The sequence below is a fragment of the Peromyscus californicus genome, unplaced genomic scaffold, assembly GCF_007827085.1.
Source record: "Peromyscus californicus insignis strain IS unplaced genomic scaffold, ASM782708v3 Scaffold_15__1_contigs__length_86483966, whole genome shotgun sequence".
In the NCBI taxonomy this organism is placed as follows: Eukaryota; Metazoa; Chordata; class Mammalia; order Rodentia; family Cricetidae; genus Peromyscus; species Peromyscus californicus.
Genome location: NW_026294447.1, coordinates 52,177,610 through 52,200,811, shown reverse-complemented (window position 1 = coordinate 52,200,811; position 23,202 = coordinate 52,177,610). Strand labels below are relative to the sequence as shown.

At 45.4% G+C, this 23,202-nt stretch overlaps 1 protein-coding gene across 1 annotated transcript in view; it reads right to left on the bottom strand.

The window, feature by feature from the left end:
• The window catches only part of Unc79 (unc-79 homolog, NALCN channel complex subunit), a 245,998-nt gene that overhangs the window by 2,672 nt on the left and 220,124 nt on the right, over positions 1–23,202 (bottom strand). Inside the window, 6 exon segments of the mRNA XM_052738842.1 lie at positions 8,378–8,455; positions 10,198–10,395; positions 12,234–12,420; positions 13,117–13,292; positions 16,206–16,295; positions 19,910–19,987. Coding sequence (XP_052594802.1) covers positions 8,378–8,455; positions 10,198–10,395; positions 12,234–12,420; positions 13,117–13,292; positions 16,206–16,295; positions 19,910–19,987 — 807 coding nt within the window.

The window sequence follows — 23,202 nt, the reverse complement described above, 5'->3', positions numbered from 1 at the left end:
GCACCCCACGAGCGCTTAAAGCATACACTTTAGAGTAAATGACTGATGGTCTCTTGAAAGCTACCAAGCACGGGAAATTAAATGTGTATTTATTTAATTAAATCCCCACTTTATTGAAATGGGATTTCCTTGTCAGGATCTTTAGAGCCAAGGCTCTGAGAGAAGGGTGACTCGATTTGCCTGTAGCTCGTGAAAGAGTATCACAGGGCAGGGTTCAGAATACCATTGGGATACAGAATGTGTGTGTCTATGACAGGAAAAAGAGAGCCCCGGAGGTGCCTGATTAGGGTGGGAAGCAAGACAAGACTCACGCACAGCTCCAGGGAGCGTGCAGAGGAGGAGAGGAGGAGGGAGGCCAGAGGTGCTGGGGGCAGGTTCAAGGGAAAACCCTGGAGAAAGTTTAGAAGGCAAGGTGGAGATGGGAATTTTTAAAGTGTGGGTGCCCACAAGACAAGAGCTTGTTTCTGTTGTGCCTCTGAAGTGCCCCTTCCTTGGGGTCATATAACCCCATGACAACTGCCTCCAGCAGCAGCAGCTCCGCACTCTCTGCGTTGACCTTTTGGTCACATGTCAACCCAGTAAAATGTGAGTAAATGTTCGTAGCTCCATAAATCTAGAAGTCAGGGAGAACACATAATGTCCGTTTTCTGATGTGTCCCCAGAAATCTCATTGGTGACGCGTAAATGGGGCCAGAGATGACCATCCAGTAAGTTTGGAAATGCTGGTTTATTTTGGCACTTCTCAGTACCTTCCTGCACTGATTGGCACAGCGACACTTCCCTCTGTGTTCCTAACTGTCACTCCAGCACAGCAGTGGGGGTGTTATGGATTAAATTGTATTTCCACAAAATCTGCATGCTAGTCCTAGCCCTCAGTGACTCAGAATGTGGCCTTATTTGGAAATGGTGCTGTTGAAGATGTAGTCAGTAAAGATAGGGTCATACTGGAGCAGCAGGGCCTCAATCCAATGCAGCTGGCATCCTTATGAAGAGGGGAGTCTGGACACAGATACCTGGAGAGAACACTATGAAGAGACAGAAGTAGAGGGCCACAAACCAAGCGATGCCAAAGATCTGCCAAAGGCTGGGAGAAAAGCAGGAAGTTGCCCTCTCACTGTCCCCAGAAAGAGCCAGCCCTGCTGGTGCCTTGCTCTCAGCCCTCCAGCCTCCAGAACTGTGCAAGCATATGCTTCTGATATTTAAGTCACCCAGCCTGAGGTCCTCACCATGGTGGCCCCAAAAAAGAATACAAGTGCTTTGGGAAGAGATAAAGCATGGATACAGCTGTGGGAGTGTGCAGAGCAATAAGAGGTGGGAAGGACTCATGGGTACCGACAGGAAAGATTCTTAGAAGAAAGTCATGAAAAAGAGGTTTAGAAAACAAAGGCGGAGCAAACCTCCATGAGCCCACAGATGACCTTAGATGCCCCATTAGGGGAATTGGGCCTTATTCCAAATTCAGAATGCCTCCCAAAATTGGGGCAGAGTGGCACCCCACTCACCATGAGCAGAACCATAATGGAGACAAACTCAGAATACCTCCCAAAGAGGGGCAGAGTGGCATTCCATTCACCATGAACCATGATAGAGACAGTTGAAAGATGAAGAAAGACATGGAAATTGGAGTCAGTCCAAGCAGAGACTGCTCGGTGGTCCAGGTGAACCCGGAGTGGTTTCTGGGCATGCAGGGAGAGTCTGCCTGCAGAGGCAGCCTGCAGTGGTCTGAAGATGAATCTGTTATTCCACATGGCTGAAGTCTGCAGGGCAAACTGGAGGGGAGAGCTGCACAGAAAAAATGGGGAAAAAAGAGCTGCACACAGAGACAGGATGCCACAGATCCACACAGGGTCGGTCTCCCTGCACTTCAGCTGGATACTGACCAGTGCACATCAGCAGGAAAAACACCCAGCACTGAAGACACAATAATGCAAAGTGACTCGAGGGAAATCTCCCTGGCTGGCCACACAGAGAAAGAAGAGTCCGTGCTCACTGCATGGGTGGGAAGTGTTTACATCACAGACCAGGTACCCATAAGGATGGGGGCTATCTCTCATGGTGCTCCTGAAGAGGTACCAGCCATGGAAGGTGTTGCTCCCATCTCAACTGACAAAGCTGAAAAGCGAGCCTAGGAAAGGTTAAAAGATTTGTGAGTAATTTAATTATGTCACTGAATGAGCCCAAGAATGTACAAATGAGTATTAAAAACAGCCAACACCCCAAAAGTCAAATCCACAATGTCAAGAATCCAATTAAAAAAAAAAAACACCCCACCAGACAAGGCATGCAAAGAAACAGGAAAATGACCCACAAATGAAAAGACCAGTCAACAGAAGACAGACCAAAATGCTCAGACAATAGAATCAGCAGACCAGAATAGTAAAAGAATTGTTACACCTATTTTTAATTAAAAACAGTTGTTGGATAATTGTGTATGTGCATGTGTACGTGTGTGTGTGTGTGTGTGTGTGTGTGTGTGTGTGTGTGTGTGTGTGTGTGTGTGTGGGTGGGTGTGTGTGGGTGTGTGCATGTGAGTACTGTGAGTATGGATGTGGAGGTCGGAGAGCAACTAGCAGGAATCTGTTCTCTCCATCCACCACATGGGTTCCGGGCGTCAAGCCCAGGTCATCAAACTGGGGACAATTGGAGTGTCTGCGTGCTGAGTGTCTTACCAAGCCTACGATGTCTATTTCCAGGAAGACCGGAAAGAAGAAAGGCTGAGACTGTTGAATGGAGGCACTGAAGGTAACAATCAAAGAAACAATGAGGATGCTTCCCCGAATTTAAAAACAAAAAACTACAACTATAGCGGATGAGGAAGGATAGGAAGTGTGCAGAGTCCTGCTGGGCATACTTTAAGCAAGCAGACAGTGGGTCACTGTAGCACGAATCTTAAAAGGTCTTATTAATAAAAACAAACCTGGACCCAGGTATTGGGGTGAATGCTGGAAGTTCAGAGAAGCAGAACAAACCACATCCAAACTCACCTCGCCAATTCCTCAGCTGATCCTGTTTCCTCAGACTAGAAACCTCTGAGTCCTCATCCAAATGGATTTCAGCTGAACTGCTGCTAAAAGCCTAAAAGCTTAACCAGCTCTAGTCCCTGATCCTCACGCCTTAAATACCTTTCTGCTTTCTGCCATCACTTCCTGGGATTAAAGGCTTGAGTCACCATGCCTGGCTGTCTCCAGTGTGGCTTTGAACTCACAGAGATCCAGACGGATGTCTGCCTCTGGAATGTTAGGATTAAAGGCGTGTGTGCCACCATTTTCTGGCCTCTATATCTAGTGGCTGCTCTGTTATCTAACCCCAGATAAGTTTATTAGGGTGCACAATATTTTGGGGAACACAATATCACCACAGGTCACAACACCTCTAAGCTACTGGGTGACTGTGAATCTAGAGCCCTGTACCCAGGGACACTGGATTTTTAAAGCATTGCAAACTGGGTGCTGTAGTATAAACCTGTATTCCCAGGAACAGAGGCAGGGGGATTACTGAAATTCAAAGCCAGCTTGGTCCCATATAGTGAGACCTTGTCTCAAAGTACAAATAAATAAATATTGCAAAATGTTTTTGAGACATAAAAAGTGAAAATAATGAATTACCAGCAGGCTCATGTAAGACATGTTTTTTTAAAAGTGGAAATGGGATGATAACAGAAGGTAGACGTTTAAGTCTGAAGAAGTAGAAAATGGCCAACATGAGGCCTGGAGAGATGGTAGCAAACATAGGGCCTGGAAATGGCTCAGTGGTTAAGAACATGTCTACTCTTATAGATGGCCCAGGTCCAGTTCCCAGCACCCATGTCAGGTGGCTCAGAACCGCCTGTAACTCCAGCTCCAGGGGATCAACACCCTCTTCTGGTGTCAGTGAGCACCCACACACATGTGGCATATGCTCACACAGCCACACACTCATACACATAAATAAAACAAAAACAAACCTAAAAAAAGAAAATGGCAAGTAGAAAATATAGTAAATTTAAAACCTATTTCAAGTCTCTTTAAGAGATTGTTGATTATTTAAGGCCAAAACAGCAAGACTGCCTAGGCAGTGCAGACCTGTGATCTCAGCTACTTAGGCGATGCTGAGTTAGGCTGATTGTAAGTTCAAGGCTTACCTGGGCAACTTGGTGAGACATTATATCAAAAGGCAGAAAGTAAAAAGAGTTGAGGATAGTTTCATGATAGAATCATGTCACATTGGATGCTTTTTAAAAGACTTGCCCAGCACGCACAAGGCCTTAGTTTCAAACTCTAGTATATCATCATCATCACTACCACCACCTCCACCATTACCATCATACTTATCTATCATCTTTATAATGTGTGGTTTGGTTTATATAGAGAGAGCCAGAGCTCTATACATGTATAGAGCCAGGAGGTAGAAATGGATACAGTGCAAGTACAATACTACTTGAAGATCTTGATAAGTTAAAAATATACACTGTAAACTCAAAATCAACCACTAAAAAATAAAAATGGCATAGAGCTAAGAAGATAATTTAAAATACTTCTAAAAAAATCTATAGGTCAAACAAGAAGATAAAACAGAAATTAGGAAGTGTTTTTAACTCGGTGAAAGTGAATGTATACTTAAGCAGCATCTAAAAGGAAACTAACACTCTAGAGCAGCAGTTCTCAACCCTCCTAATGCTGTGCCCCTTTAATACAGCTCCTTGTGATGTGGTGATCCTCGACTATAACATTAGTTCATTACTACTCCATAGCTGTAATTTTGTGACTGTTACGAATCATAATATAAACATCTGCTATGTGACCACTGCTCTAAACGCTGGTGTTTGAAAAGAAAATTCTCAAATTGATGGCCCAAATTTCCATCTTAAAAAAATGAAACAAAAGAAAATTATAATCAGAATCAAATCCTAAAATTCTCAGTTAATCTGAAGAAAGAAACAAAAACGGAACAGAGGGAAAAAACAAATGAGAAATACAGAAAACAAGTGAAAAGCGGATACATTTCAACCTAACAATGTGACAATATACATTAAATGAAAACAGCCTAAAGACTTTAACGAAAAGGAAGAGGATATCAAATTGGATGCTTTTAAAAAGACAATACACATTGTCTGTAAGAAATACACTTTAAATATAGACATAGTTAAAAAAGATGGAAATAGATTTACCATCCTAACACTAGCCAAGAAAAATCTACCCTGCTTTTATCAACATTAGACAAAGTAGCTTTTAGAGGGAAAAATTGCCAAGGGTAAGAGGTGACATTTCATAGTTTCAAGTCATTAAGGAAACACAATCCCAAACATACAGGCCTGATAAGGAAACTTTCCAATTATTATAATACATCAATTCAAAACTGATAGAAGTGGAAAGAGACAGAGCAAATCCACAAATTACAGTGCTATCCAGAAACTCCCTTCCCAGAGAGTTCGTAGAACATGGAAACAGACTCGGAAGGAAGGACTCCAATGGGACAGAGACTTGATCAACACTCAACAAGTTTGCACCAACTGACAGCAAATTCCACACCACCACAGCAGGCCCATTCTTCTCTAGGGCATGCAGAGGAATGACTAAGACATATCATATTCCACACCAAAATCAAGTCTCAGAAGTTTAAGATGATTGAAATCACAGAGAGTATTTTCTCTGCCAAGAAGGGAATTAAGGAGAAATTCACAATGGGAGGGTCTCTACAAGTAGTCAAATATCTGGAAACTAAACAATTTACACCAAATTATCAGGGATGCCAAAGAAAGCAAAGCAAAAGAGCAGTTAGAACATCAACCTACATGAAGTAACACGATGTACAAAGTCATTTTGGTGGTTCACCCAGAGCTTTGAAGGAAATTTAGAGTGCTAATAACTGATCATATATGCTAGAAAAGAGACAGGACTGAAATCAGTGAGTTGCATCTCCCCCTAAGACACTAGAAAAAGAAGCACAAATTTAAGATCAGGTTTAAAAGAAAGAAGAAAAACAATAACAGCAGCTACACAGTGAGTTTCAGCTGAGCCCCTTGAGACCCAGCTCCTACAACAAAAGAGGGGTGGGGAGTAACAAAGAACAGAAAACAAGAGAGGAAAATGGATCCAACCCAAGCAACAGTTACCTGTTGTTTCTTAATCAATACTCAATAAAACTGGTAAGTTTCTAATCAGACAGATGAAGAAAGAAATAAAGGCACATGTAACCGGCAGCTGGAATGAGAGTTAACAAAAGTTGCAAGTGAAATGGGCACACTAGGAACTCTATGGACCAAGTTGTTGACCTAGATGAACCGGAGAAATTAGAAAGACATTGCCTGAATGATCAGGAGGAGCAGAGTTGTACTTGAGTAGCCTCTATCTGTTTCTAAAGTCCATAACTTAAAAATTCATCCTCAAAGAAAACAATATGTCCAGGTAGGGCCGCTGGTGAATTCTGCCAAATATTTGAGGGGAAATAATATCAATTCTATACAAACTTTTCAACAGAGGAATACTTCCTAATCCGTCCACTAGGTTGTTGTTACTTGGTGCTAAGGCAAATACAGTCACTAAATGAAAACATTTAGTCTCTCTTTATAAATATCAATGCTATCAAACTGAAAGATACAAAAAGGATTTTTCGAAGCTGCCACAACTAATAGAATTTACCAAGCTGTAGGGTCCAGGCTCAACAGAAAAGTTAGCTGTATTCCTAATACTAACAATGAACAATTGGGAGTTTAAATGCAAAACAAAAGTCACAATAGGACAGAAAAGTGACCTGTTTGTGGGTAAAACTGACAGACGTATGATACAATTGTTTTGGAAATATTTCTGAGCCATGCGGTACTTCTGAGAGAAGATGAACACATACAAACATAAAGATAGAGTGTGCTTGTGGGTCAGGAGACTCCATATTGTTAAGATTGTAATTTTTCCCAACCTTGGGACTCAACGAAATCTCAACAAAATTCCGAGTAGTCTTATAGGAATTGACAAGCTGATTTTAAAATTTATCTGTGAAGGCAAAGTATAAATGTCAACCCACTTTGAAAATGAGGAATGAAAGACCATGACTGCTGTGACATGATGGTCATGCACAATGCAGCATGGAGGTAAGGAGAGCAATGGACCCAGGAAGCAGGGAGAATAGGCTTCTGAAGTCATCCTCTGACCTCCACATGTACTTCATAGCAGCACACTCACACATATACACATGCACATGCACTCCACAGTAGTACACACAGACATACACACATATGCACACATGATCACACATGCACTCCATAGCAGTACACACCCACACATACACATATGATACTAATGCACATCATAGCAGTACCTACACATATACACATGCACTTATGATAAATAAGTAATTGTGAAAAGAAGCAAAAGATGTCAAGGCTCATCAAAGCACACAACTTAAATATGTCCAGTTTGGCAGGTGTCAATCATGTAAATTACACTTTAAAGAAACTGCAAAAAAAAATAACATCAGGTCGGAGCATCCAGCTGCTAGTTTTTCTCACACTGTTGACTTTTTCCTATGTTGAGCTGGGTAAGACATATCTCTCCCATTTGAACCAAAGACAGTGCAGTGTCTGGTATCAGCTGAGTATTCCCTGCAAATGGGCTGCTTTTCCCCGGCACAGCCCAAGGGTCTTTAGCGCAGAGTGGCACAAACTAAGAGAAACAACTGTGCCTTTTGCAGTGCGGTGGTGGTGATGGAGGCCAAGACAAGAAATGTAGAGTGGAAGGTAAGAAAAGAGGTGGTTGGGAGGAGAAACCATCAGCGGGATATAGAGCAAGGATGACAGCTACAGAGGAGAAGGAGACGCTGGAAGTGGGTGTAAGCTACTGCAGATCTGCCTCTCAGGTTTGACTCCCTGTGGTACAGGTAGCCATGCTCTTACCAGGTTCTCCTTACTCTTTAATCTGACATTATACTCTGATGTTTCCGGAAAGATGATGAATGCATGAATTCTCTTCTTGTCCACTTACTGGTTTAAAATATCAACACACAAGACTATGTCAGAGAGAGCAGCATGTAGCAAGTCAAGCAAGTGCACGGTGATTTCTATGGTTTTCTGGATGGCTTTTGCCAGATGAGGCACTACCACCTGACTGGTCATAGGGCTGTTTCCAAAGCAATGTTCCCTATCTGCTTTCACTCCTGTGTACAGCAGCCATGGTCTGACATAAAAGAATGCATCGCAGTGGTATAGTGAGAGCAGACACAGCAGAACAGCCACGTGGGAAGATCCTGCAGAAGCCATAGCCTCCAACCATAGCCTCCAACCCCTCAGGTTCCCACACAGTTAAACTGAACCCGTTCTTCACCCTCTTTAGACCACACATTCAAAACAAATCCATATATATTTTTTAGCAGTCTGAAATGATCTATAAAAATCGTAGGTTTTTCCTACCTTGACAAAAATGGTTGAATTGCATTCTTGCAATGCCTCCATTAAACTAATCACATGGAGACACACCATTTCTACCATCTGAAACAACAAACATCAAAGTCAATTCCATTCCCGGGAAACTAGAAACCTTGTAAACTCATCATCAGTCACAGAGGACTGGTACCCTGCACCCAGAAGGTCTCCCTGCTTAGCGACTGGAGCCCACAGAGTAGTTTCCATTCACCTTCAAAACCTTACACTGGAAACAGACTTTCTAAAGAGCCCGAGGCTTTGGAACCGTGCTTCCATCCTCCCTCAGAGCGGGCTGCTGTTGGAGCTCAAGGATGACTCTCACCGATTTGCAGGACACCGTGATTCCCGTTGGGGACACAGAGCTTCACCTTCATTCTCTGCACCCTTCAGGGTCATCATTTCTCCATCTTGATCCTTTCTCCACTCACAGAGACGTCTCTCAGGGAGTGGCTCAATGCACCCCAGATCTGACTCTCAGGTCTCATCCCCCATGGTACCCGTAGCCATGCTCACACCAGATCAGACAAGACTGTGTCCCTCCTTGGAAATTCTTAGGGATGGATTTTAAATCCCAAGGAGGTTTTACTAGAAGGCTTTACTGGGTTGGATAAACGTTTCAGAAAAAAAAAATAAAATTCATATGTAACATTATATGTAAAAAATGCTTTGGGGGCATGCTCATTTATAACATTTGAATGTCAAGAGGGATTTGGAGGAGAGCATTGACACCAAAAGGCTGACGCTGAATGAAAATGCTAATCTCTCATATATCCATGTAACGTGGAAAGCTTCAGTTTTGGTTTCTCCAAAATAATGTAATAGCCGATCCCTGAGTTCTTTTTTGGCCACAGAACTGTGACCCAATAAATGCAATTATCTCCTTAGAACCAGGAACTGTTTTTGAACCCTAACATGAGCATAACCTTCCTTGACTGAACCAAACGTCCCTCCATATGTAAAACTGTAGTACTGTCTAGAGAGAACTGCAAAGGCTTCAATAAGGAAACTGCGTAGTCCTCCTTCCTTCCAAAATGGTAGCAGAAAACATTCCTCAATTAAGACAGCATACCCAAATACCTCTGTGGCCCGGGCAGCGTGGGGTCCTGGGCGGGTGGCATGGGGTCCTGTGCACACTGGAATGTGCTTCCAGCTTATGACTCTTCACAGATTAGCACTCTACCCATGGAGCCCTTGTAGCCAAGACACTGGCTGCTGTCCCTTCAGCTGAGAATCCTCCAAATACCAAATGAACCCCAGGGTCTCTCACAAATAGCTCCCACACACCTCCAACTGGCTTCAGGGGGACCATCCAATTTTGTTTAATGAAGTGGGTACAGGCTAAACATTGTTCAGATGTTTCCAGTGTAATCTGGAACAGGCCCTCTCTTGGCTTTGAGACTTGGGTAGAAAGGACTTCCTGTGGTTAGTCCGCTCTCAGACTACACCAGAAAGATTGCCTAGTGGTGGAAGTTCACACAGATTGCTTTGGAATCCAAACCTGACATGGCTTTTTCTCCTAAGGATCTGTCTTTATATCATCTTAAAGGTAGAAATCTCATACAGAATTCATTTAGTGCTAGGTAGAAAAGACAAAATTTGTCCGCTTTGTATATGTTTTTTTTTTTAAATATTCATGATCTACAACATGATGCTTTGATATAGTGGCATGGCTAAAAAAAGCCACTTAACACACACATTGTATTGCATACTTATTTGTTGGTTTATGACTAGGAGGGGTTTAGACATTTTGAGTTGTTTGTTTGTTTGTTTGTTTGTTTTTCCGCTCAGAAGGATCTTCACGGACTCACCACTTTGTTGTGGGCCATCAGCTGAAGGATGCTGGGTGTCACCCTGCTCCAGAATTCTAGTGCTGTCAGTATTGCTGTGAAGCTGAACTCGTTCTGATTTTGGACGTTTGTGGCCACGGCGCTCTGCTCGCAGTACACCGTCCAGAGCTGAGCAAAGGTGAAAGCGTGGAAGAGGGAACACATGTGCAGCACACAGGTCTGGAAAGGAAGAGGACGGCTGTTGCTCTGTGCTCCTGGGAGCCCAGAAGCACAAAGGAATGACCCCAGCCACCGCCTCCTGCTTCCCTGCCTTGGATCGGCATTTCTCTGTCAGCGCGAGTGTGCCTGGAGAGAAAGCCTCTTTTCCAGGAGAACACGCCTAAGTTTGCAGAGTAAATCTACCCACTGCCCTTTCTTTTCATGAGACTGACGTCTCCCTCCCTAAGCTGGGTTAGGAAACTAGCCATCCTATTTTGCCATGTTAGCGTGTTTCCACATCTATGAAAAAGGGATAATAGTAAGACTGTTGAAGGGGTCAGGCAAGGAGTAAAAGAGAGGCAGCCGAGACCTTCTGCTCTGCACTTGAAATCACATGGCGGTGTCGATGGAACACCTATCCATGGAGGGCACATATTGCCACAGCTCCTACAATATGGAGGCTCTCCACAGACCACCTCCACGATTCCCTAGCCATCCTCCTGTCTACTTTACAGATCCACACTACTGAAGCTGAGGACAGTTAAATAACTTCTTCATGGTCACCAATGTTGGGGGGAGCAGAGGGAACCCTGACTGACTTAAGTCTTGAGCCAGTGTGTGTTATTGACATGGGCATGGCAGTGTCAAGGAACATAGCCTCAGATCCATGGGAAAGCAGCAAAGCCTTCCCCCTGCGGTGAGGCTCAGAGGGACAGCAAAGCATTCTTCTGTTTGGTGTGCAGATGTTGATAGTGTATGCACAACATATCCACCATATCTCCCTGTCCCCAGATGTTTACAGCCTGAAGACTGCTCCCCTTACAGAGACTGTTCCTACTGAGATTAATTAAATGGGCCTCCTTGTCCAGCTGCAAACCACAAACCAGCCTCCATGTTTATCTGTACGTAATAAACACGCCTCCTCATTCAGGTATATGCAATAACCCCGCCCCTCTATTCGACTCTATATGATAAACACACTGCGCTTCTGGGAAGTGTATGCTTCTCTATCAGATAGTCCAGTCTGTCTGATCCCAGCTGTGTATCTGTCTTTTCTTAATTCCCCCACTATCCCATCAAGTCAAGTCCCTTGAGCCATGCAAGGATGGGATTCAAAGGTACAGTACCATCCTTAAGGCTCAAACAGGTCTGGGTGGAGAAACCAGTTCCTTTCGAAAGCCTCATGTGGATCAACTGGGTGGGCACTCTTATTTTCTCACAGAGCTTGCTCTGGCCTGTCTCAGCTTCTCTTAAACCCACTGGGATCTCCTAGAGCTTGCCTAAGCTCCGGGACTGGCCCTTGGCTCTGGGTAGCTGACTCGGGGTGTCATGACTTAGATCTGCCTGGGCTTTCCTTTATTCCCTTAAGGCTGCCATCTGTCTCTGCAATTTGCACACTTCCTCTGTGTGGGTGATTCCACTAGGCTTCACTGAGCGCCAGGCTAGCCTTATTTCCATGCTGTGTGTTCATGTGTCTTAAGGGATTTGAGTTGAAAAGATAGTACATATTCCCCCCACCTTTATCCTTGGTTCTGAAAACTGAGCACAGAATTTTTATTGTATTTGTAGCCTGTTATTTCTCTATATTGTTGTGAGACAAAAATGCCTGGGAAACCAACTCTTCCTTGCCTCTATAATTTATCTCCATAAAAGTAAGCCAGAAAACAATTTAGGGGGAGAAAAGACAGCCTGGGAATTTAAACAACTTTAAATAAGGCATTAGCACAGAGTTACTTTCCTAACAGCCACAGGAGGGTGAGCTAAAATGCCTTTACTTCTCAGAAGAAACTAATTGGCTGATAAGGGTCTCCATTAGCAATTCCAATGCACTTGGTCTGAATCTTGCAGAAATCACTTACCTTTGATTGCTCTGGAAATCCAATTAGGATAACAATAAGGTGGTCTGCAATGTGGGAGCCTGCATCCAGAGGTATGGGAAGGCAGGGAGAGGAGGCATTGGGACAGACCGCATTATGTGTGAGGGACCCCAGGAGCAGCCAGGACAGCAGACGGATGTGGGAGACACACTCGATGAATTCTTTAGGTCTGCCAGGGAAGAAAGGACGTATTAAGGGAGACTTTATGTTTTCTCTTTCCTTCAATGCCCAGTGAATATTTAGTGGAAGAAGGGATTAAGGTGTGGTCTCGCGGGCAAGTACATAAAACAAAACGCCAAGGCCAGAGTCTTATCTATTTGTCTTGCTTTCTACTCTAATCCTGTATTTTCCCTTCAGGAAGGAGCAGCTTTGGTGGGACAAGATTCAGTATTCTTCAGCCAGTCCGGCTGTCTCCCTGGCCTCTTTTTGAATCCTTTTCTTTCTTCTCATCAGAAAGTTCTCCCCTGGCATTCTCTCTAGGGGGAGAGCGAATAGAGCAGGAGCAGACAACACATGACTTCCTGCTCTGGCTGGCCACTCCCATGAACCTTCAACACGGCCATGAGCTCCAACTGAATCTCAGGGACCCAGGAACACTTCTGCTTATTTGCTCGGCCCCATTTTAAATTTCCTTCATATATGTGGGTGTTTTGCCTCAGTGTGTGTCTGTGCACGATGTATGTGCAGGGCCCACAAAAGCCAGAAGAGGGCGTCAGATCTCCTGGGACTGGAGCTATAGACAGCTGTGAGCTGTCCTGTGTGTTCTGGGAATCAAATCCAGGTCCCCTGGAAAAGCAGCCAGTGCTCTTAATCATGGAGCTGTCTCTCTAGTCCCCTAGCCCTTTAAAAATAAGAAGTGCCTCACCCTTGTTGCATCGCAGAAGGAGGGTGGTAGAGCCAGGGCAGGTAGCGGACCACAGCTTTGTTATCTCGGTGGTTGCCCCGGGAGATTTCCATAGCTGCGATCTGAGCTAGGCCCACTTTGAGATGGCCACCGAAGGTATCCTCGTGCAGAGGCTGGGAGCACGTCTTCATGTGGCTCTGTCAAATCAAATGACACTTTGGAGGTCAGGTCATTCCCAACCCCCACCCCATAGCACTCCAGGCACGCAACCTGCTTAACTTCTTAAATGTTTTCCCACTGTTCTTAGGCTATGAGCTGGGGGTGGGGGTGGGGCAGGACGGGGCCAGTGGGACCAACCAGTGGCCTATAGAGTCAGAGTACCTGTTGTCAGGCCTCTGCATTAGTCCACTTCCTCCATTCTGGGCTCCCTTGTGCTGGCTCCGCTGCCCACTCCCATCCCTGTAACTGAAACACTACCTTTCTTTTCTGAATTGCTCAAATGTAGCTCATGTATCATTTTTCTCAGAAAGCCTTCCCTGAGCTGCCTGGCCAGGTCCATGCTACTGTCTACTGCTTCTTTCTAGCAACTGTGAAAGCCACAGTTTTATTTCAGCTTATATGAAATATTCACTAAATCTGGCCTCGTAGCAGACCATGAACTGAATGAGGACAGCTGCTGTGCCTGTATCTGGTGTTCGCCCATCCATGCCATCTGAATACCTACGACAGTGCTAGGTAGAATACAGACACTCAATACATATTTGCTAAGTTAATTTTGAAGGTTTCTTTTTTGCTCAGGGACTTGAGACATAGGTTCTAGAGCCAGTTCTATTCCGAGTAGCCGATGACTATGGATAATAAGCCAGTTGGCACTTAAGAAAGCGATGCTGGAATCTGCCGCTCTGGCCAGAGTTCTCTGCAGAAGTTCTCCTCTTCCACAGACATAGTCAGCTCGGAGACATTGTCCAGAGCCCCAGCTAACAGACTGCCCAGGGCAAGGAGCCCTCATCTGGGAGAAGAAACTCCATCAAAGGGGTATTGTTGGTCACACACACACACACACACACACACACACACACACACACACACACACTCCTTCCCTGCCTCCTGCCTGCGAATCAGAGACCCTGGCGGTGTGCTTGTGTTATGACACATCCTCCATCCTCAGAGAGGTACCCCACTTCTGCAATGCAGACTCTGAATCCTCTCTTCAGGGGTCCCACCATGTAATGTATCCTTGGTGCTAGGCCCTAAACTCTTCAGAGCCACTGCCATGCTCTGTCTGCCGGTCTGTCTGACCATAGTATTATTAACGTTCCTACTAAACTCCTTGCTTCCCAGGAGTTCGTCTGAGCACCCCCCTTGAAAGCCCCTGTCCCAAACCCTGTAGCTCTTTGAGGGCTTTGATGTGCTCCCTAATATGAATTAACAGTCAGAGGGTTGGATTGTATCAACTTTTCAACTATCACTGATGTTTGTGAATATTGCTTTCAGCAGTTTCTGTAAAACAACCTCAAAATGTTTAGGCAATTGTTGTCGTCTCTTTTTGTATTAAAGTCTTTAAGTTCACGTAACCGGAGCCAGTGACTGGTGACCAGGATATGACTAAAGGACAGGGCGCTCACTCCAGAATGGCTGGGTGTAGACCGGGCACTTCCCACCCTTGTCTGCACTGTTCTCCTCATCACCGTACCAAGAAACACCCTGGCTGCCTGAGCCTAGTGAAGAAGCCAGGCTCTCAGCTGGTGCTCTCCTGAGGCCACAAGACTACTGTTTGTCACAAAGGGAATCGTTCAGTGCCACTCTGGACCGTGCTCGGCTTACCGTCTGCCCTTGTCCAGAGCCTCCCTCAATTCTTTCAGACTATTCATCTTTTAGCTCCCTGGTAGGACCATGGCAGAGGAAGACACTCACCTCAGTTGTTTATCTCACCATGACACCCCCTTGCTCCACAACCACACCCCTCACCCCCCACCACACTTCTTCACTCCACCCCATCCCCTCTTCCCCCACCGCACCCCCTCACCCTCTACCACACTTCCTCACTCCACCCACCCCTCTCCCCACCACACCTCCGCACCCCCACCACACCTCCGCACCCCCACCACACCTCCTCACTCCTCACCACACCCTGTCACCCCCACCACACCCCCTCACCCCCACCACACCCCCTCACCCCCACCACACCCCCTCACCCCCACCACACCTCCTCACTCCTCACCACACCCTGTCACCCCCACCACACCCCCTCACCCGTCACCATACCCCCTCTCTCCCACTACACCCCCTCACCCCCACCACACCTCCTCACCCATCACCATACCCCCTCTCTCCCACTACACCCCCTCACCCCCACCACACCTCCTCACCCCTCACCATACCCCCTCACCCCCACCACACCCCCTCACCCCTCACCACACCCCCTCACCCCACCACACCCCCCCAACCCCACCCCACCCTTCTCCCCCCCACTACACCCCCAAACAATAAGTTCAACAATGCACTGGGATTTTGTTCATATGTAAATTGAATTTTGTTCTATCCCCTTCATTATTTTCTTAGAGAAGTTAGCAGATACAGACAGTCACCGGCTTGTGTGTGTGCAATGGGCCACATCTTCCTGTGTTGTTTGATATCTATTTTGAGCACATTAGACAAGGGAGGAGCCTGCTGACCCCCTTGGCAAAGGAGGAGACAGAACTGGAGGTGTCGAGGTAGCTCTGGCTGGGTAGAAGGGGAATCCACTGGGGCTCACAGCAGTCTGGGGCTCAGCTCTGATGTCACCACTTCTGAGGAGCGTGACCTTGACAGCAGGACCACATCACTCAAGCCTCAGTTTCCACATTTTTTATGGGGCTTGTATTAAATAAGGACATGGTAAGAAGGAGCAAATATTTTAAAAAACTAAACAAAAAGCTGACACCACGAGACTTCTTTTTTTTATTTTGCAGAACTACTGGACCCCAACTCTTCAGACCCCCAAGAAATGGGCTCATTCCACAGTGCTGCAGCTGCTTCTGCGGGGACCAATAAATTTCCTTGTGGGTCTACATCAGAAAGCCCTCTGGGCTTTGTGAGTCTAAGGGGCGATCGGGCGGACACCGGCTTACCTTGAGCTTGGTTAGGGTGTGCATGTCTGCCATGAAGTCCAGCACTTCACTGACGTACTGCCGGATGCATTCCATCGCAGCTGTCCCGCACTGAAACACAGGGACACGGCTCGGCCACAGCCCCACTTGGGACTGTCACCACACTCTCTCTCTAAAGCTGCTTCGTGTTCTGTTACCCACCCCACACACACGCTACCCTCAGTACAAAACTGGTTTAAAAGTTTGGGGTAGAGACTAAAGAAACTGGAAGCCTAAAAGAAATGAAATGAATTGCTATTTCCACCAGGCGATTGAAGTGATGCTTGCTGGCTTTTAAACTGGTATAAACACAAGAGTCCGCCTAACTGATGCTACCAGAGCCTCCAGGGAAGTCTTGGATGCACGTGAGATGTGCCCCACCAGGGATAACACCGGCATAATCTTTTTTGCCTCCCCTGTACACATGTCATATCGTGTTCGCAGAGTCAAAAGTCCTTTTCAAATCAAGTCATGGCTTGACTTCATATGCACAGTAGGTGTGTTATTAAATAGATACTTGTATTCATTTTGAGTTCTTCCTAAGCTAGACAAGTAGAAGAGAGAAGTGAGACGGCACCTCCTTCCTACACTTCGTGTTTGGTCAGTTTCAAAAGAAAAGAAAAAGCACGCTGTGTGGCAGGTTATGGACTGGCCGAGACCTGCTCTCGGGGAGCAGTGCAGTGAATCTGGGATTCAAAGCGAAACAGAGGAAAGTGGATGGACAGCCTTGCTGCATCAAAGCTGTGCCTGTGAGAGAACCCACATGTCAGCTGCATAATGCGGATCAAAGGCAAGCAGGCTTTGAAGCCCCATGAATACCCTGCTAACGGCCTCTCTGGGTTTCCTTTAGGAAAATCTGGAACATTACAGACTTAACTAGCTCACCCAGAGACTTGCATTTCCCCATATTCATGTAAATCTGCACAGCGCTGAACTGTATCACCTCCCCTCTCTTCTAGAATGTTCCGCTTGTCAGTTCCTCTGACAGGATAACAAATGGTAAAATAAGGTCAGTGGCCAGTCTGTCAGTGTTTTCCAAGCATTTCACATGTTCTAAGGTTTTCTCCTTTTAATTTAAATCCAGTGAAAGAATTATAGAAGGGTATTGTGCATCGGCTTTTGCAATATGAATCCTTCGATGCAAAAGCAGGACTCCCCCCACCCTCGATTTATTCCACTCTCTCTGACCTTTCATGTATCATGTAAATAAGAGGAGAGCCTTGGCTCTTGAATTTCTTGAAAGGGATTTGTTTCTTTCATAGGCAATATTTTATACCAGTCCAACTAGGCAAATGTCACTGAAAAGAATCTCTAGGAATATTATTCAATATTTACCATTGTATAGTTAGCTCGTTCCAGGGGCAGCGACTACATCCAGCCTTAAAACCCACCTTAAGCTCGGGAAATCTTGGGGAGCCATCTATACTTTAAAAAGCACAAGCTGGTAATTGCCAATCCCTCTTTCCTTTGTAAGACATGGCTGTATCTTTAAGTGTGTCCCCAGAAAAAGACAGAACACGGGGCTGTGCTCTGTCCATTTCAGAGGGATCTGTCTTGCTCTGGCAGGAAACTGGTGACAAAGGAGCTGGGCTCTCACTAACCTCAAGTGAGCTGAAATCACTCACACCCAGCTCTTCACAATTCATCGGCTTTAAAAGCCGTATTTCTTCCATTATCAAAGCAGCACAAGTTCATATAGAAAAGTGGAAAATGCAAGGTGGTAAAAAGAGCAATTTCAAACCCCATGATCCTAGACCCTGCCTTTCTTTTCTGCAAAAGCCGCTGCTCCTATTTCCTCTCCAAGACTCTGCTGAGGAAACCTAACGCACAAGGAACTGCTGGAGGACTAACATGGCCTTAGCTCGGTAGCCCTTCAGTTACACGCATCACAAGCGTTTCCTGATGGAGTGACAGTCTTTGAAATCTTTGCTTGACATCCACAGAGCCCTGGCCCGACTTCAACTAAACAGCGGGGTGATGCTGGGCATTCCCCGTGTTTCGTGTTTTTGTTATTTTAAACGACACATCGAAAATTATACTTGATTGTAAGATATCTAGGCCCCTTTGGTTCACACATTTCTAGAAGTAAATCACCAAACTGGCCTCCCCAAGGTCAGCTTCGCACCCACCAGGAGCTTGTAAGAATGTCACCTGCCCTTTGCCATCAGTGAGTTTAGTAATCAGGAATCTGTTGAGGAGGGCGGAATGGGAGGCCTTGGCCAATGGGGACGAGGTTCCAATGGAGTGCGACTGGGCAACACCAGTGCCTGCAGCTGGCAGTGCTGGTGTACTTTTACACTGCGGGTTGCTCTTACATGAAGTGTTATCACAATAGTGAGATCTTGAATAGATGACGCACAGGCATAGGCTCTGGCGAAGGCGCCATAGTGTCAGCTCATCTCCTAATCTGTCAAGTTTCTATAGCCTCTGACATGTTAATCAAACCGTAAGGTTCTTTTCTTAAGAGAAAGAGCAACATTCTGCTGATTAGCCATTTTAATGTTATCTTTTATATATTATTTTTATTGTACTTGAATTTATTTATTTATAATTCATTGGTGGCAGGTGAAAGTAGCAGGTGCCTTTTGTGGCTGGACAGTTTGGCTCAGTGGTTAAGGGCACTTGTTGTTGCCAAGGACCCGGGTTTGATTCCCAGCACCCACATAGAGGCTCACCACCTCCTCGGGGACCAAGCATGCATGTGGTGCATAGCTGTACATGCAGGCAAAACACTTATATACATAAAACAGTCCAAATAAATCTTTAAAAAAAGATGTCTTTTGAACGGCCTCGTTAGTGTCACTGGAAAGGGCTCTGGAGGAGGGTCCTGTAACTGCTACTTTGTGGGTGGTGGTAGATCTGCCTTCTTTTCATTGATTCTGACCAACTTTTTGCAGAGTAGGGGCGCATTTCTTATCAGTCATCTAAGTAGCAAATACAACCCTCTAAGAAGTTAGTCAACACAGGCAGAGAGTGTTCAGAGCCGCTGGCTGCCCAGGTCCACTTTTCTTCCTTGGCATATCACTGGACCACATTTCCCATCCTCCTTTGCAGCTGGTATGTCCTTGTGTAAGGCAAGCAGAAGAGATATGGAGTCTAGACCTGACCTATAAAAGCCTCCCGTGTTTGGATTTGCTTCTCTTTCCCTAATTTGATCCCACCCCTCCTCACATTATACTGACATCTGTTAAAAGCCCTTTAAAAATGGTGCAGTAATTCTCCTCCCGTGAATCTATCATAAAGGAAGAGTCTGAAGTATAGACTCCGTTTTAAGAATAAAGATGTTAACTGCATCTCAGTTACAAAAGCAGCACACTGAAAATAAAACACCCACAGGTTATGTTTGTTAATATTATTTTGTTGCTGTTGTTTTTAGGGGGTTTCTAAGAAGCCCCCCCTGGTCTGTCACTTGCTATAAAAGCCACCATGTCCAGCATTAATAAACAACATTTATTTGCACAATGTTTAACATACATTATCCCAGTCAGTTCTCAACATATACAATATCCTGTTGCATTCCATTCCATGGGTGACAGAAAAGTGGGGAGCCACAGTTTGACTTGACCCTAAGGTCATCACTAGTAAATGCCAAGCCTCAAACTCGGATCCCAGTCTTAAAGCCTACATTCCTAAACACTGCTCATTGACATAGGAAAACACAGACCACAAACTTGGCCAGGACTTACCCCAGGCACGGAGGCTATCATCTGCTTGCTCAGGATGGTGGATTCAGCCAGCTTAGTTCCAGCATCTGCACAAATAAACTAATAAAAAATTTAAAGGTGAATTATTTTTAAGAGCACTCAGTCATAACTAACTTATAATCCTGTTAACAGGATTTAAATTCATTCATGTTTACTTTCATTATGGTCCCCCCCCCCTCCAACCCCTGAAATACCAGAGTTACTAATCATGACGGTCCATTCTTTTCAGTTTAGAAACAGCATGAACATGTGTATCCTAACTTCATGTAAAAACCCAGGACTGAATCAAGGGAGAATGCGGTGGTGGTGGTGGTGGTAGCTCTCAGAGCTCCCAAGGTGCTCAGGCCATCCTGCAGCCTGACAGCTGCTGGCAACATTCCTGGACTTTCATGATGTCTATCACAACAGCACAATTCAGAGAGAAAACAGAAAAACAATGGGTGTCAGAGCGAGCGCTCTGTTTCTCCCCCTCCAAGGACTCTCCATGTCCATCTTCCTCCCTCGGCTTCATTCATGAAAACTTGTTTGTGCTGAGAGTGCCCGAGTCCTGCCCCAAGCACCCACCGGGCTTCCACACACTGGCATTTCAGCTGCCTTCCCCTCAGACTGCAATGACCAACCGCTTGCTTCTCAACCTGCTAGGAGCTCTCCACAAGCACAGACCTGACCTGACCCTCCCCAGAGCTAACCTGCTGTCCCAGAGCAGTCCAGGAAGAGCTAGCCTGCTGTCCTAGAGCAGCCCAGGAAGAGTTTATGAATCAATCAGTCAATCACAACTTAGGATCATGATGAGGATGGACTTGCCAGATTATAATTCAATTGGCTTTCATGATAGACTTTGACAGGTGCTTCCTACTTAATCTAACATTCGGCTATTTATGGTTTTAGGGGGGAAAGTTAAATAAAGCCCAGAGATCGCTGAGTAATTAACTCCTGTTTGATTTCTCTTCTTGGCCTCTGGCCATCTATCCTAGCAACTTTGGAATCTGCTGTTTGCAGAATTCAGGGGCTCCGAGGAGGTTTTGACAGAAAGCTGCAGCTTCCCCTGCATTTGGAAGGTGTGGGGAACCTGGGTGGGTCCAGACACTGGAGTGGAGCTACACAAGTTCCATCTTGTCAAACTGGATAAAGAACCAGCAGTTGGAGTCGAGCAGAAAGGCTCAGGGAGGCCTAAGGAGAAAACCTGGGACAATGGAATAGAACACTGGGTGAACTACTCAGGGGTCCAGATCTGAGCATGTCAATTGGCTGCAGGTTTTGGCTAATAAGGCGGGGCTCTAAATCAATGACCTTCTGGGGCCCAAGCTGAAGGGCCAACTAACACTGTACCTCAAGTGTGGGAGGTGCAGCCATTCATGAAAGGAACTTAGCTTTAGTACCAAGCTGGGGTGGGGGGTGGAGAGCCGTCCTGAGGACTGCCCCGCAGAAGTGCACACAGAGCCTGGTATTTCTCTGTCTGCCACCTAACCTGCTCAGGTTTAAACACCAGAAAGCCTTTAACTTTGGCCAAAACCTGTAAGCAAAACAAACAAACAAACAAAAAAAAAAAAACAAAAACAAAAACAAAAAAAGCCAGTGAAATGGGAAACATTTAGCAGAATAATGGAGTATAGAAGTGAGTACTCCCAACCCATCTCCTGGCAGATGCTGCATATTGTCTCACAAAATGACTTTTCCAAAGCTGTCTGAGTTTGCAGTCTGAGACGGATGATCTACAGCTAAGTTCTAAACCCGTCAGAACATCAGCGTGAGTGTCCATTCTTACATAAAAAAGAGACTCAGCAAAGAGGCCACGGTGAGATGGAGCCCCGCCTAACGTTGGACATAAAGAGCAGTTCGAGTGGCTTCTCAGGACAGCAGAAGGTCCTGGTCCTCAAAATGCATTTGTATGGCCTAGTGGCCACCGAGCAAGGCAGGGTCAACACAGAAGCACAGATGTGACCACTAGGATCCACCTCCAGCAGGTACCTGCCACACAGTGTGCTCAGATTCAAATTGTCATGACTCATACAGGTCAAACTAAAAAAGAAACTTTCCTTGTAAGGGAGTAAAAGTGCACGAGCCTCTCAAAACCCAGGTACCATCATCAATGTACTTCAGTCTGGTGCGTTTTTACAGCATCTGAACAACTGAACTCAGTAAATCCGTCATTTTATTGTAGCTGCCAACCACAAACGGGCAAAGCCCTCCACTGTAACTGCATAGAACTGCTCAAACATCAACACACAACAGAATCGGAGGGAGTGAAGTAAGAACTCTATACTTGCATGTAACAGCAATGAATAAAAAAAAGATGCCATGAATTTGAAAGAGAGCAAGGAGGAGTGTATGGGGGGCTTTGGAGGGAGAGGGAAGGGAAGGGAGAAAGGATATAATTATATTATAATCTCAAAAACAAAGTTCCAAAACAAAACCATGAGAATTCTATGCTTTCAGAAAGGAATACACCACTGAAATATGCACTCCTCCATAAGAACAAAAGGACACAAAGAAGTGCACCATCCATTATGCGTCATTACTAAATTCATCATCACCAAAAAAAAAAAAAAATACCCAAAATAGCATGTCTATGTCTCCTCCCTCCCATAGGGCGGTTATTAGTAACTTAGCTGGTATTAACAACTCGCTCAGCGGTATGAATTAGAAACAGCAGCCATACCTTTGTTCTCAGCCCACAGCTAACCTATTTTTAAAAGAGAACCTTTCACCAACATGATCCCTCAGCACTTAGATGTGCAGGTATCCCACAGCGTGGGAGGGGAGCATGCCAATTAGCAGAGTGTCTACTCTCCACACAGAGGAGCAGAGGAAACCCATTTGGATTTGAAGTTAGTCTTTCCAGTGACTTTTAATGAGTTATTGTTCTATTAGGGAAGCTTTCTTTTAGTCCTCAAATATAATGGCCTATCTATCATACATCAAACATCCACAGTATGGAGGGGAGGTCCCCAGGATGCCACCAGCAAAAAAGAATTTCTAGGAATTGTGGAATAGACCAGTACTGTGACTGCCTTGAAGTAGGCAAGCGTTCACTGTTGGGTAGGAGTGTTTTGGAATATTTGTTTAACTATGTAAAGATGTGTTGCATTTGTTTAATTATGCAAAGAAGTGTTACTCTTTTCCCTTGCCTGTCTAAGGCACCTCACTGGTTGAATAAAAAGCTAACTGGCCAATAGTGAGGGAGGAGGTATAGGCGGGACTTCTGGGCAGGGAGAGTGAGGAGGGGGAGGAATTTAGGCTCTGGGAAGAACACCAGGAAGACGCCAGGGGTCAGG